The sequence below is a fragment of the Raphanus sativus genome, unplaced genomic scaffold, assembly GCF_000801105.2.
Source record: "Raphanus sativus cultivar WK10039 unplaced genomic scaffold, ASM80110v3 Scaffold2407, whole genome shotgun sequence".
NCBI lineage: Eukaryota > Viridiplantae > Streptophyta > Magnoliopsida > Brassicales > Brassicaceae > Raphanus > Raphanus sativus.
In genome coordinates this window covers 1-15709 of record NW_026617715.1, presented here as the reverse complement: position 1 = coordinate 15709, position 15709 = coordinate 1, and the positions used below count along the sequence as shown (strand labels likewise).

At 35.7% G+C, this 15709-nt stretch overlaps 2 protein-coding genes and 1 pseudogene across 3 annotated transcripts; all 3 read right to left on the bottom strand.

Moving 5' to 3' along the window:
• Positions 1 to 5: 5 nt before the first annotated feature.
• LOC130505595 (probable phospholipid-transporting ATPase 12) lies at positions 6 to 4414 on the bottom strand (the record flags this gene model as incomplete). Of its 2 annotated transcripts, none has more annotated exon segments than XM_057000193.1 (11): positions 6 to 227; positions 311 to 502; positions 593 to 691; positions 759 to 884; positions 966 to 1175; positions 1241 to 1349; positions 1444 to 1532; positions 1614 to 1890; positions 1961 to 2071; positions 2154 to 3814; positions 4150 to 4414. In XM_057000193.1, coding segments are annotated over 10 exon segments (3084 nt in total), but the record flags the coding sequence as incomplete, so codon positions are not given.
• Positions 4415 to 7085: 2671 nt separating this feature from the next.
• LOC130505594 (protein NRT1/ PTR FAMILY 6.4-like) lies at positions 7086 to 10158 on the bottom strand (annotated as a pseudogene).
• Positions 10159 to 12152: 1994 nt separating this feature from the next.
• Positions 12153 to 12890, bottom strand: LOC108829388 (uncharacterized). The gene has a single exon (XM_018603046.2). The coding sequence runs from the start codon at positions 12780 to 12782 to the stop codon at positions 12444 to 12446; it is 339 nt and encodes a 112-aa protein (XP_018458548.1). The 5' UTR covers positions 12783 to 12890; the 3' UTR covers positions 12153 to 12443.
• Positions 12891 to 15709: the final 2819 nt, after the last annotated feature.

The window sequence follows — 15709 nt, the reverse complement described above, 5'->3', positions numbered from 1 at the left end:
AATACCATCTGCAAAGTCACAACCCACACCACACATGTGTACATTGTTCCTCCAAAAATATCTCTCCCTGCGGGTTTCCCTTCGTGGTTGAAAGCTTGAGATTCAAGAGAGGTTTTGCAGAGGAAGAAAATGATTATTGCGCTGCAGAAGCCATGGAACATCCAACTGAGTATCCGGCGCCAACTAAAGAGGAGATTTTGTACACCTTCTTGGTACAATACAGGGAACTGTTACAGCAAACAAAGCAATACTGACTATACTGGGGGAAAAGATTAAGCAGCTGTTTTGATTAGAATGATTGTTTATATACCTTGAGACAAAACCGTGCAGATACGTCCTGGTCGAAGATTCCCAAACAAATAACAGGAAGAGAGGAGAAGAGGACGCTATACAGAGATAGATACCAGTCATTGTAAGCAGGTGTAGTAGAGAATGAAGTGTATGCCTCATATAAGAAGAGAGTGAAACCAAATGTGATGTTCTTGTAGAAGAAGTAGCAAATCTGCATATGAGAAAAAACACAAAGTATTGAGATAACTGCATCAGCTCAAAGAATAATGAGAATCATAGGTCAGTTGCGGATTCAACAAACCATTTTTGAGATTCGCCTGTAACACCAGTGTCCATGGACGAGTAACAAGCGCTCCAGATATCTAAATTGAGCAATGGCAATGTCGCTGGACATTACAGCCTGCAAGATCAACAAGTATTAAACAACAAAAACTGAAAATGATTTGCTCTGAGATTCGTTAAAGAACCTGCATTCCTTCCACTCCACTGATCCCAACTCCTATATCTGCTTCTTGAAGCATTCCAACATCATTTGCGCCATCTCCAATTGCCAGTGTTGTCTGACCGCTTCCAGTTTTGACTAGTCTTGTCACCTAATGTAATATGAATCTTGAGGAAAAAATGCTAGGCAGGCAGCCACTAAGTATATGGAAAGATAAAAGCAAAAACTGTACCAGTGCTTTCTGTTTTGGTGATGAACGACAACAAATAACTGAGGCACAACCAGTGGCCAGCTCAAGAAATATGTATTTCAGATCATCCTCCAATGCATAAGCAAGTGATTTTCCATCAATGATTAAAGCAAAGGCCTCAGAGTTTCCACAAGAAGCTTTTAGTTGAGCCTTTCCATTAGTTATCTGACGCAGTACTTTTTCCTTCAAAACCTGCAAGAAAATAGTTACGTGAGATTAATACATCAGCACAGTGTAACAAAAGAAGTTGTTGTTACCTCTGCAATGACATCATTTTCACCAGATTTTTCCAAGTGCTGGATTTCAGGGGTCTCCAAGTTGATTATGATCTGTTTCATTTCTCGTCTGAGCAAACTACAAGCGAAGCTGTCAAAGATGTATAGAGTCAGAGAGTGAGTAAGAATGTATGTGCCCAAGTCTCATTAGTAATTATAATCAGGATGTGCCTACAAATCAATACCCAATATTGATAGCAGTCTCCATCTTGTCTCCTGTCAAAACCCAAATCTTTATTCCTGCTTGAGCAAGCTTATCAATACATTCAGGAACCTGTAAGAAAAGCAAAAGAGAGGATGAAAAAAAAAGAGTTTCACTTTCAAGGAAGCTCACCAAACTGTGATAGCAACTTACCCCATTTTGGAGTTTATCCTCAACAGCGGTAGCTCCAAGAAGAACCAGATCTTTCTCAATCTTCTCCATGACTTCATCTATCAGTGCTTCTCGATCAGCACTAACCGAACTCTTGGCCTCACTGATTCTCTCAGTGAACACCTCGTATTCTTTCTCATCGAGTTCACGGTAGGCAAGTATCAAAGTTCTCAATCCAGCATCAGCATACTCGTTCACATGGTCTCGAGTTTCCTCTTCATACTCTCTACCGTTTCCAGAAAGTCTTTCAAACATGACGCTGCGGCGCGATGAAAAAGAAATTCAAAAACCAGTTTCTAAAAAGAGATTGAGTCATCATGATCGCATACCTGTCTGCCCCTTTACAGAGTAAAAGGGGTTTGCCATCTTCATACCGCACTATCACTGACATCCTTTTCCTTGAGCTACTGAACTCAAGAACGTTCAGGACTCTATACATCCTGCAAATAGGGAAACCATTCTCGCTAAAAGTAAAGAATCAGAGCGAAGCAGATTTTGATGACAATAAAGAAGAGAAGAAACCTTTCAACTCGTTCCCCATTCACCACGTCTAGCTCTCTAACAGATACTGTTGTTTGAGTCCGGATAAAATACTCAAACCCAACCTCTCTTGCTGCAATGACAAATGCTGCCTCGTCAGGTGATTCAGCCTCATAGGAGATCTTTCCCGTATCTTCATCCACCTCAGGTATAACCGTATGACACACTGCCAACAAACGAAAGAACTTCTGAATGACATCAGCATGCGTTTCCTTGACCCAGTTCCCATTCATTATCCGTTCATCTCTGAAGTTGAATCCTTTCACTGCCGGCTCTGCAGCAAACTCAACACCACGGCCATACGCTGTCCCGGCAATTGAACATTTGATGAACTCCATGGAGTTACACGTCAGTGTTCCCGTCTTGTCCGAAAGAACTGTACCCACTTGCCCAAGCTCTTCATTCAGATTAGAGGTACGTGCTAGTGCAGGTTTGTCAGCTTCCTCGTAATACATATGGATGTCTTTATTGATGAAGATGCTCTGAAGAACTTTAACAATCTCTATCGACACATACAAGGAGATAGGGATGAAGTAACTGTTGAGCATCAGGGCAGAAAGAAAGTGACAGAGTGCAGCCAATGGCGCACGCTGCGGATCAAAGAAGACGGTGGAATCATCTGGTTTCAGATACCATCTCGTCGTGATGCCATTCTGGTAATCTTCTCTCGTTGTCATCCCAAACAAAACCGCACCGAGAAACGCCAATGAAACTACCACAAGGAACATGAGGTATATGATCTTATCCATCTTCCTCTCGATCATGCTCCTCTTTGAAGGAGGCTCCGTTGAGTTCTGGACAACCTTTGTATCAGGACCCGTGAAGATAACAACCCCATAGATATAGTCTGTGTTCCTGAGCTTTGATCCCCTCAGAAGAAGCTGTTGTGGTGAGAGAGGGTACTTTGCTCCCTTAAGCTCCATAGTGCCGACAAAAGAATACAAGTTAGCATTAGGATCCTCGCATTTGATGAGAGCCTCCAAGTCCCTAAAGTTAACTTCTTTGGTAACTTCTAGTCCTTGTTTAAGCTTCAGATTAGTTTCCCCGTCGAGGTTCATTGTCTCTACATAGCAAACCGCATCCTCGTAGCTAGAAGAAAGCAGGACAAGGTCTGCTGGAAAGAAATCGTTTTTCTCCACCTTCAGTATATCCCCAACTCTCAGCGTCTTCCACTCCTTAAGTTCGAATTCACCGTTGCCTCGGTGCACTCCAACTTTTCTACTATTCACCTCAATATCCTGCTGTTTTCTGCGCCAATCTTCGACACCTTCTTTAACCATAGTAGCGAGAATAACGAAAGTCAAGGGAACGATGGCGCTGACAGCTGTGTAAGGAGCGAGGGGAGTGAAAGACAAGATGCCAACTACGAGGAAGTAGAAGTTGGCGACTCTCCTGAACTGCTCAAAAAGCGATTTAGGGAGGAAACTGGCGAGAGTGTACTTGGTGGTCCTCACGTAGTTGTCACAGTAATCATCAGCTGATTCAGGTTGGTTGCAGTGAACCACACGGGAGAAACCAGATCGTCCAATCTCCGAGTGTGCTGGCTTGAAACAAGCTTTGGCTGATGATAGTGTGAAAAGCTTGCTTAACTGTAACTTCCTCTTTCTGCGCTTCCTTTCACCTCCTGCCATTGCTCTCTCTCTCTAAAACCCTTGAAAATTTGTCATTGTTTGAGTAAAGAAAGAACACATCTTTAGTTGTGTCTAAAAAAACATTATACTGAAGAAAGTTTAAAACTTTTCTTATAAATGTCGATTGATTAGCTAAATCTCTAAACCCCTGAAAAAGACTTTTTTTTTCATACTTAATCTCAAGTTGTATATACAGACAAAGACCACATCTTTAAGTTGTGTCTGAATAGCATTGCACTGGAGAAATTTGAAAACTTTTCTTATAAAATGTGGATCAATTAGAAACCGATGAGAATTATTTTAACACCAACGATGCCCAGAAAACAAATGTTGAGAGAAGAGAGTACCGATTTTTTGGCAGAGGCGTTGAGGAAACAGCAGAGAAGCTCCAAGTTTTTGATTCCTGATTTCCCCAGAAACTGAATAATTTCTGGGAATAAAAGACTAATGGAGTCGATTATTTTGAAATCAGGGAAAGAAATCTTGAGGAGAGGAAGGTGTAGAATCTGGAAGATTTTGAAAACTGTAATCTTTCTTTTCTTTTCTTTTCTTTTTTGTTTAACTACGATCTTATTGATTAGGGAACATTGGGTTTAAATGGTAATGAACCAAAAGTCTTGGGTCTTTTAATGCATGAGGACCAAAAATATAGGAAATTTAGAGTTTTTAACATTAAAAAGTCTTTCTCAAATTGTCTGATTGGTTGACATTTGGAAAGAAGACTTCGTGTTTTTTTTTAATTCGATTTTCTCTCTATGACCTTGAGATGAAAATCATGATAGAAACGTTTTAGCAACTTTCAAAATTTTCCTATAAAATAAAAATGAAATTTTGACGATTTAGCAAACTATAATTATGAAATTGATGTCGAATCTATTTGGTTTCAAATAAAATGGAGTCGATGAAGGTGAAGATCTAAGAACGTCTTTAACAACATCGAGGGTTTGAAGCACACACGAAAGAATGCAATAAAACATGTCTGCCTGCAAAAAAAAAAGAAAGTGAAATTAAACATTATTTAGCTGTATTGAGGATGATATTTACTTGTGGATAAAACGGATTAGTGGTTTAACCTTCTCGGACAAACAACCTCCAGCAACAAAAAAGAAAACGACAAGGTTGAATTGCATGTCAAACCCCTGAATCCGATCAACTAATCCATCTCTAACTTGCCATTAAAATTTGCTAAAACAGTTAGTTGTTTCCATTATATAACTAGAAGGTTGATGGTGACAAAAAAAATTAGAAGATTGTTTTTTCAGTAGAAAATATAAGAAACTAGGGTAAACTCGTCCTATGGACGGGCGAATGAATAAACGAATAATATAAATTTAATATTTTAATTTACTTTTAATTGAAAATACAATTAAGATTTATAATTTTTTTGCAACAATCTTAGCTATGTATTTTAAAGTTTATTTTAGAAATTATCAACTTATCGAATTATAGTAAAATTTTAAAAATAATTATTTAATTCCTGTCAAAGTTTATTTTAGTTTAACTATGCCAATAAGACACATCAGATTTTTTAAATTACAAAAACTATGAAACATTAGATATTTTTTAAAGTTTATGTTTATTATTAAAACATTTACTAAATGTTATTTTCAAATCGTTATTTTCTATTTCTCTTGTTATGTTCATCAACTTTGACGGTTAAAATTGTTTGATGTTATGTTATTTAACTTCAAAATTTTTGCATAATTCAATAATTTTGTTGTTATATTTGTTATATCTTGTTAGTTTTCATTTCTCTTAGAATTTTCTGATTATATATTAATCATTGATTGTGGTTTAAAAAACTACAAACCAGAAAAAAAAAACGTGGTGAAAATCGTTTTGACACAACTTCACATGTCAGCATCATGTATTAGCTCTCTGAGCTTTTCTCCACCGCTTCAGTTTTTCTTCAACTTCTTCTTTGATAAGGTTGTTATGCTTGATAGAAATCAAGCGAAGAACATCAGTAGGTGTTGCTTTATCATTGCCTCCTAATGTGCCAATAGCATCAACAAGATCAGTTGTCATCTCCAGTAACCATCTTTTGTACTTCCTTTTGTTCTGAACCTCAACATCTGGTGCCAGTGGTAGAGCTTCCTGTAAGGGAAGCGGAGGTTCAACTGCTACCAAATCTTCAGCAGTCTTCTTCTACTGTAGGGTCAGAACGTCCTTTAGATTGGAGATTTCTGTATACACAAAAAGAGGAAAACAATTTATATTCAACATTAGAAAAACGTCATAGCCAAAAGTGATATCAAGATAATCAAAATCATTAATATACCTTCTGTCACAAGTGATATTGCCAAAGGATTATGCTTTATCTTGGTCAAAGCATTTTTGATGGACTCGATGTCCTCGTACTGTCTCAGTCACTTGAGCAAAGTCATCGTGAAAGATACTACTGGTACAACTATACATTACACATTCATATTTCAAACTAAGATCATCTAAAAATGCAATCATTCATCAATTGCACAGTTCTTGAACAGATTTCTTGGAAATAAACAAAAAGGTTGAAGAAGAACAAAGAACCTTTGCTTTCCTCCTTCATAAACATTTGATGGTGATGGTAGCCTTAACCACGACAAAGACAGAGGTGGAATGTCATTATCGCTGCCGTCAGAGGAAGCATGGATGATGAGACTAAGACTCGAACCTTGATTTTGACCGATTGAGTTTGCAGAGGTCGATGGTGGCGGAGGCAGAGGCAGAGGCGGTATGTCATCATCGCCACTGTCGGAGGAAGCATGGATGATAAATTTTTTAGTTTTGGTATGATTAATTATTACCATAAATGTTTAAATACATAAATATTACCATAATGTAAACTAGTTAAACTAATTGGTCAGACTGAAATTAAAACCCGATCCAACCTGATATTCAAATAGTACTCGACTCAACTTTTAAGTTGGATGTTGGGTCATGTTCTATTTGGATATCAGATCAGGTCAGGTCGGGTTCTAATTTCAGTTTGATACCAACTAGTTTGATTGGTTTAACAGGTTTGATATCAGTTTAGATTCTAAACAAGTAAAACCAAGCTAAACTTTCATCTGCATGGTTTCGGGTTTCGATTTTTAAATATGAGGTAAATAGATTTATATACTTAACATGTGTGCAACTATGAAAATCATAAAAGATTGTGTACAACTTTTAGTATATGATATTTCTGGTGGAGAAATAAATCACCTGTAATACTAACAGTAACATCCACTTTTTACTAACTTAAATAGGTAAAAAGAGAGAGGGAAGTCCTTCATTATATAATATAGATTCTTGAATGTGCCAAAACAAATACTATACTTTTTTATTTTTGTCACTGAAAACAAACACTATACTTAAATTTACAAAACAAAGTGAAAATATTCAAAGCAAATTACAAGGAAGTGATCAAGAAACTAGTAGAAAAGTCCATTTTTATGGAATGTCCTTAAGCTCAAACTCAGAATTTTCTTTCTCGTTTTCCTTCTCCTTCTCCACTAAATCATCAACCCCAACACTAATCACATCAGATTTATACTGATGCTTCATTGCAAACAGAATAAAAACCAAGAAATTCAATGCTTAACCAATAAAAGTAGTTCAGTCTCGCTTTGTTGAGGTTGCTTCTAAGCCAGCTCTTGTGTGTAACCCTATCGACAAGCGAAACAAGCAAGCTGCTCACAAAGAACCCCATCGAAACCGTGCTTAGAAACAATACGGTGCTCATAGATTTCATCCTCTCTGGTGCTTCTCTTATAAAGAACTCAAGCTGTCCCACCTAAGCAAACGCTTCACCCGCACCAACCAAGAAATACTGCGGAATCAACCAGAACGCGCTTATCTTCATCCCCTTTGGCGACCTCTGCCTCGCGTCTAGCGTTCTCTATAACCGCTGCTACGGCCATCGCAGCCATTGAGAACACAAGCCCAACTCCGATTCTCTGGAGGCTGGTGAGTCCTTGAGGTTTCTTTGTGAGCATTCTTGTTAAAGGCACAAAGACTCTCTCACAACTAGTTTCACTTCTTCGACCTGTGTAACGGTCGACACGCTCCACGAATCCTTCTCTTTAATCTCTTTTGTCCTAGGGGAGCTCTGGTGTGTGACAACCACGGCTTTGTCTAAACACTTAAGCCTCTCTGTGTGAGGAACAGTTGTGTTGTCGTAACCGTTCGAAAGACTCGGATGCGGAGGGTAACTCTCGTTCCTTTTCTTCTACGCCAAGTAACCAACCCTCCATATAACAATAAAAGGGCTTCCTCTAGGTTTCTTGAAACGGTACAGTTTCGTTCCGCAGAGCAAAACCACGTCCGCGACCACCATAGTCGCGGCCGAGATCTCTAGCCCCAGCCTCTTCCCACGTTGTCCTGGACGTAAACCAGGACAATCACGGCGAAGAGAGATCCGAGACTGATGGAGAAATAGAATCTGTTGAAGAAGAAGATGATCTACTTCTCTTCTTTAGGATCACTCGTGTCGAACTGGTCAGACTCGAAACCAGAGCCGTTGGATTTGATTCCTCCTCCACCTAGAGCTATGGTGTAGAGAGCGACGTAGAGGAGAGCTAACTGATGACCGTTTGCTTCTACGCACTGATGGTGGAGTCTCCTGAAATCGTCACATGGTGGTGGTCTCATGCTTGGGATGGTTGTAGACACTGTCAATAGCAACACTCCCTGTTTTCACATTAAATAGAGAGTTTACAAGACAATCAAAGCTACAACTCCATGTTTTAGGGTTTTACCAGAGCTGTGACAGAGGAAGCTATTGCGACCATCTTGTAGCGACCGAGTTTAGCATCAGCCAAGAAACCACCAAGAAGTTCTAAGAGGTTGAGAGTTCCCATGAAATTTGTGACTATGGTCGCTGATTTCGCTGATGAGATGTGTAAATCTCCGACAAGATACGTCACTAGGTTCATTGATATGCCCATCACGCATATCCTCTCAGATAGCTCACTCCCTTCACATTTAGTCAAAAGAAACAAAACAGAGAGGAGCTAAGAAACAGAGGAAACATTTTAGTTAAAAGAAAAAAAACAGAGAGGAGCTGAGAAACAGAGGAAATATTTTAGTAAAAAGAGCTTGGAAACAGAAAAAAATATTTTAGTTACAAGAAAATAAACGGGAAATATCAATACTATTAATTCTTCAACATGTCCAATTGATATTTGTTGGGTCCAATTTAAAATATAACTGCATCTAAAGTATATATATCTAATCTTTGTAACCATAACTACCTTTATTAAAGTGACAACATATTTTGTAACCTTTACAGTTTATTTCCAAAACATTCGGGATCCACTCCTCTCTCGAATATATATATTAGTCAGACGGTTTGAGGTTTTTTGATAATAGAAATAAATATCTAATATATGGACTCTATTAATTAAACTGTCGATGATGATAAAAGGAAAAAAAAAACAATTAAACTGGCGACTACTTTTGATTTGAGAGCGTACGTTTTCATTTAAGTTATAGTTTTGTAGAGTTAACGCCCCTTTGTAACATTGTCAAATAATTTTATTATAGGTAAATTTAGAAAAAAATATATTTATAGGTATATGATTTGTAATTCAAAAATTCGTATACTCATTCGATTCTTGGTAAATTTATCAAATAGGAGGTTTTAATCATTGTATTAAAATAGTTTGACCATACATATATCAATATGTTATGTTTCTATTTTAATAGTATTGACTAGATTCGGATTCGCCTTTAAAAGAGATGGTATATTTTTTTGTTTTACATATTTTAGAAATTAAATTTTTATATTTATTTTTTAATCATATTTATATTTTTCTTTGTATAATATTCCTTTTAAATAATTAATAATTAATAAGAGGTTTTAATAATTATCATAAAATAATTTGACCACACATATATCAATAGGTCATATTCCTGTTTTAGTATATTGATATTATATAATGAAAAAAACGTAAATAAAAATATAAATATAAAAATTAAATTTATAAAAAAAAATGTAAAATAAAAAATATAACCGCCCTTCTAAGGGCGGGTCAAAATCTAGTTTTAGTTAAAAAGAAAAAAAAAAGAAAAAGACGGGTTAGAAACAGAGGATGTTTTGGTGTTTGTGTGATATGGAGATTGGAAACTGTACCTAAGATTAAACCCGCTCCTAACCATCCACCGGTTTTAGACTTATCCGGTGGATTTCCTCTGTTGTCGAAGGCTTCTTCTGAGCCATCTTTTGCCCCATGTGATGACTCATGAACCTTGAGACAATCAGAACCGTTAAGACGAGAGGAACAGAGTCAACACAAAAAAACAGAGAAGTAAAACTCACCATTGCTTATAAGGAGCTTAGAGATTGAGAGAGTAGTAGAGTGGTTTATAAGAAGAGATGATGAGGATGGTGGAGGTTATAGGGGTTTTGACACTTTTGTCTGTCCTTTGATTCTATCTAAGTCCAACAAAACAAAAGAAGAAATGAGAAGTGTTCGATTCAATGGGCATGTGAAGAGAGATGGGGATTGATTGGGTCTATTTAAAATGTGGCTTTGCTTTATGTGCGGTTCTTCGTCGATGATCAGATCAGAACAAACACAGACGTAAGAGACAACAGTGTGGTCTTATTATCTTTGTGAAAATGACATTTGGGTATTTCATGTGGTTGCAAGGTTTTCACCTTCTTTGTAATTCCCCATGTCGACCCCTCAATTACTCTATTTTGTCCTTTTATACCCTTTTCTTGTGGTTGCTAGAGTTTTAACCTTATTCTGTAACCGCCCATGTCCTCTTCTCCTTCAATAAATCTCTTACAAAACCAAATATTCAAACATGTACCTAGCACTCAAATTGTTTATAGTTTAAAAGATTTTACACTTGGAAACGTATCAATCTGTTATGTGTGTGTACCAAATGGTTGTGGTCTATTGATCGATGACCTGATCTTTTTTGCTGAATGCGCACAAGGGTGTCAAGGGCATGTTCTTTAGTATTTGGACCATTTTGGCTTGTTAAGCAATTATAGTTTGTACTATTGATTCAATATCACATGGTTGGAAAAAACTTTCGCATGTTCAATCATTAGTGGGTATTCTTCTTTGATTAGACTGGAGATGTTATTGTGGACCAAAATCTCATGAACCAGTTTGTACTCGACTAAAAACGCTACGCCCAATATAAAAGTGTAATCTGCCTGAACCAAACGACCAATCTTAACCCAAAAATTCAATTTTGTTTGATGGTTGGCAGCTCTTTCTACGCCACAAATGATAATCCAAACATTGTTAAGTTGGTGTCGGACTCAATGAGTCAACTGATCACAATATCCTAACCAGCACTCGTGTGTTTAATGTAACAAAATGTTGAATTATTTGGAACGCAGCATCACATCGACTTGATTTTCAGCTTCAAAGAGTAAAGAACTACAATAATTTTGTGTGTTCTAACTCTTAAGAAGGATATAAGATTTCATCTTCAACTAGATTCAATAAAAATCAAAGCGAGAAGTGTAAAGTAAAAGAAAAAATTCCCCAGTAACAAAAAAGGTTCTTTTCTCAAAAAAAAAAAAAAACAAAAAACAAAAAGCTATTCCCTCTGTTTTTATTTAGTTGACTTTTTAAAGGGTTGCAGACAAATTAAAAAGGCTAATCTATTGTCTATTATATCCTTGCTTATCATTATTTTTTTTTTTTGAACAATTATTTTACATGCAATTATTCTCGATCATAACTATTAATGCAAGGATAGATAAATCAAAAATCACTATTTTCTACATAGGTATTTGGAAACGTCAAATAATTTGACACAAAACAAAATCTCTAAAACGTCTATATTCGAAAGTAACAAAAAAAATTCCCCTTAGTTTTTATTATATTCAGTCGCGAAGAAATTATATTACAATGGTGCAACTGAAAAACCCATTATGTCTCTATAAAATAGTGGGCCTTATTGTTTTTTTATCCGTTTTTTTTCTTTTTAAAGGTTTTTTTTAACCATTTTAAAGGTTTAATTGATATGAAACGTTTGACGACAAAAAACAAAAGTTGTTATGAGCCTTATGTATTTGTATCCTTGAGCAGAGCCGGTCCTAGAAAGTGGGGGGGCTGGAAGCAAAAACAAAAAAAATTGGCCTATTATTACAAATAAAAAATTAAAATCATATGTTGTAGGGAGAGGTATTCGAACCCCTTTACCTTTGGTATTCAAAGGTTATGCAGTAACCATTTAAGCTAATGAAACTTTTGGAAATATGAGGCCGATTTAATACTTATTATTTAGCGGCCGGAAGCAGGTGCTTGGTCAGCTTCTACTAAAGGCCGGCTCTGTCCTTGAGGAAAGGTTGTGAAGCTATTATGATATTATCATAGGAGGATTTGAATCAACTGATAACAATAACTTTAAAAATTCATTGTACATAAAAGACTGATCTTTCGACCATATATATAAAATGCCACATTTCATTAACTATTTAGACACAACATGATGACATGTAATAGTTAATTAGTGCTCTAACAAAAACAGAAAGCACCAAACATCCTGGGGAAAAAACAAGGAAAGGAACAAGAAACCAATGTTTCTGATACAACATTGGTTAAAAAGGAGCAATCATGGACAACAAAATAAACAGCCGTCTTGGAAAAGGTAAGAAAAACTAGAGAAGAAACTGAAATCTTAGTTGAATGTATAGATATGATTAGTTCTCAGGAATACTTTCTAACGTAGGCCTCCAGTTTTCATCTTGTTCTTCTTCTTCTTCTTCATAAGCCCTGGAGATGTTTCTGCCACTATCTTTGAGAACATGAGCTAAGTCTTGAATGGAATAGATACCTCTCTTGTGACCCAAGATTTCTCTAAGTTCTCCTTTTGTCACCACTACTTTGATCCTCACCACTTTAGACTCTTTTGGTGTTGATCTTTCATTTCCTCCTTCCTCACCGCTACTCACTTTACCTTCTTCCAATAACTCAACCGGGAGCTCGGGTTCGAGATCTTTTCCAGCAAAGCCATTGTCGTGTATCAGGCAGTTTCCCATTGATATGGCTTCAATTTATGTAGTACATATAAAAAGAGGGAGACATGAAACTATGTGGGTTTGTGTGTATATATACAATTGTGAAGAAGAGAGAGAGAGAGCACATGCAGAGAAGCGATTTATGCGCCGGAGCAATAGCAATGACTAAGCGTGGTCTTAATTTTTATTTTATTGGTGTCGTAATTATTATTTTAGATGTTGTCATAACACGGTCTATATCTTACACAAGTATGCAAACTACATAATCACATAGGTGGATGGTTCTTTGCATGTGTTTTGTCTTTTCACGGTTGCCTTGTGTGAGAACAGAATAATTGTAAATAAATATCGTTTTACTTTGAAATAGCTTGAATAATTAAGTGGAATCAGTATATACAAAGGGACCTGGAGTTGAGGTTCAATTCTCTTTTAATCGCATTGTTCTTTCTTCTGTTAAAAAAAAATAAAAAGTTTCTAAGCCTTGTTTGTTTTGTTGGGTGTTTAAACTTTATACTACTAATTTTCTGAGTTCTATAATATTCTAAAACACAACTTATTACAAAGATGATGAAAAAGGAAAAGAGTGCTAACTAAAAGAGAAACAAACGAAAAATACAACCGAAGAAACCATCCTTAGAAATAGATCTGTGACTTATTATCTGGGATTCGGATCCGATAAACATATCATTTTTAATAAGAAGGGAGAGATAGAAGCCTGTCTTCGATGGACCGATAGACATATCAGTTTTAGTTCACAATAAAGTTATAGGTCGGTTGTAAAATACGTCTTATATAAGAATAAAGTAAATTACTCTGAGTTGTTATATATGGAGCTCCAACGTAAATTTATAGTTCACGTACTAGTTTTAAGTTTTAACATAGCAAAACGACTTCTTCCCTAGCAAGGGGCACTGCCATACTGGTGCTAGTTCACGTACTAGTTCAAGTATAGTTTACCTGGAGCTGTTATTTCTATTGATAAAGATATTTTCCCCTAATGATGGAGGTGTTATTGTCAGGCGAATCTCAATAACTGCGGAGAAAGAATTTAACTAGCATAACCAATTATTATCTCTAGCCGAAAATAACTGTGGACTTCATCCGGGAATTTCTTGCAATAAAAAACATCGATAGTTTTAAATAAGTTGTCCAATCACGTCATGCTTGCCTTAGCATTAATAAACCAGCTCACGAGGTTTTTTTATTCCAGTCAACATTATTGAAGCTAGTTCAACGGCCATCTTGTAATCTCTAACTAGTTCAAATTCCATTTTTCGCTGTCATAATTTAAAATTAACTATCGTGGCTTATACTATATATAGTACTATTATTTAGTTGATTACTTGATATATTTAGGTATTGATGAACTTATAGACATGTGAACGTAGTAAGGATTAGGTAGTTTCTTGCAAGGTCACTATTCTTTTCTGAATAATTATTTTCCACTTTGAAAGCCTTAAGTTCAAAAAAAAAAATTTATTTTTCACTTCATGAATTTTGGGACCAAACAAAATTAATGAAAATTACGAGACCTTGTCAATTTTAATGCAATTTATAGTAAGTCATCTTGGCCTTCAATAATCCAGTTGTCCACTATTCATATTTTGAGAATTTAAAATCTTGAAGGAAGCTGCCACTATTTGAAAGGTTACGATGTATATTTTATATAAATATCAGATTAGCCATAGGTAATACATATGAAGGCTTTAATCACATCTCTCTCTACACAACACAACATCACAACAAATCCAGGTCCGGCATAACTTAATTTATGATTTGGTCTAAGTTTATGATTTTAAGACCAAATCAAATCGTTTTCAAGAAAGACCAAATCAAACCCAATTATAACCACCGATCTCCATTTCCATATTAGACCCCTTTTTATTAATGAATGAAATCAAATGTCATGCGCTTACAAAGATTATAAACTCGAAAATTACCAAATACCTCCATGTGCATTTGTTAATTTTTTCTCGTCAGAACATTGATTGTCGACGTATGTTGTGATTTTTGATGGGCCGAGACGCGGAAAAATAGAGGCCTAGACGCGGAAAAGAGCTGACAATTTGTAAAGGGTTGTCTTCCACATGGGAGTAGGTCAATTTCACAATAATTTTCATAGCACTTAGGTCAATGCATGTGAAAAATGCATCGTATATATACATATTTTCTGACGAATTACATAGAGCTGTTGTATTATAAACTTATAATTAAACATGTCAAATTTATGAAACTAAACAAACTAGTTTCGTTTTGACGTCTAAATTTACCAAAACGACTAACTGAACTTTATTAACTTATAATAATAAAGTCATTGTGCATAACATAATCAGCAAATAACTAAACAGTGGTGGCCAGTGGTAAAAAAAATAAGAGTATAGTGTCTATCATGAATTTGTTTTTTTTTGTTGGAACCAAAATTTGGTTCGATTGTGATCGTAAAAGTTTAGCTGTAATTTTTTTTGGTATAGGTAAGTTGGTTGTAAATGTAAAAATGTTAATGTAGATATTTCTTAGAGAGGTTTGTTGTAGTTAAATTTGTTGTAGATGTAAGTTATAGATATTTTATAATAAAATATGTGATGTATATATTAAATAATTATTTTTATCAACTAAAATAATTTATATTAATATTTTTATAAATTTTCAAAGTTTGCTGTTATTTAAAATGTGATATGTAAATAATATTTATGTTATTTAAAATATTTCTATATATGATTGTTATAAAATTTCAAATAATTGTTATGAACTCCATAAAGATGAGTTGACGCCTGATAACAATGGAGAAATTAATTTAATATTTTACCAAAAAGAAAAAACAACGGAGAAACCACAATTTTGTCAAAAGAGGGATAAAGGCACCAACTGGATCAGGATAATAGCCGTTCTTAAACCGATCACGTCGTGTTGACAAAGTCTTATTGATCAGACGAGCTCGGTGATTTTCC

Bases quoted from the DNA above. Each gene is read 5' to 3' on its own strand.
- LOC108829388 (XM_018603046.2), bottom strand. From the start codon at position 12,782: ATGGGAAACTGCCTGATACACGACAATGGCTTTGCTGGAAAAGATCTC.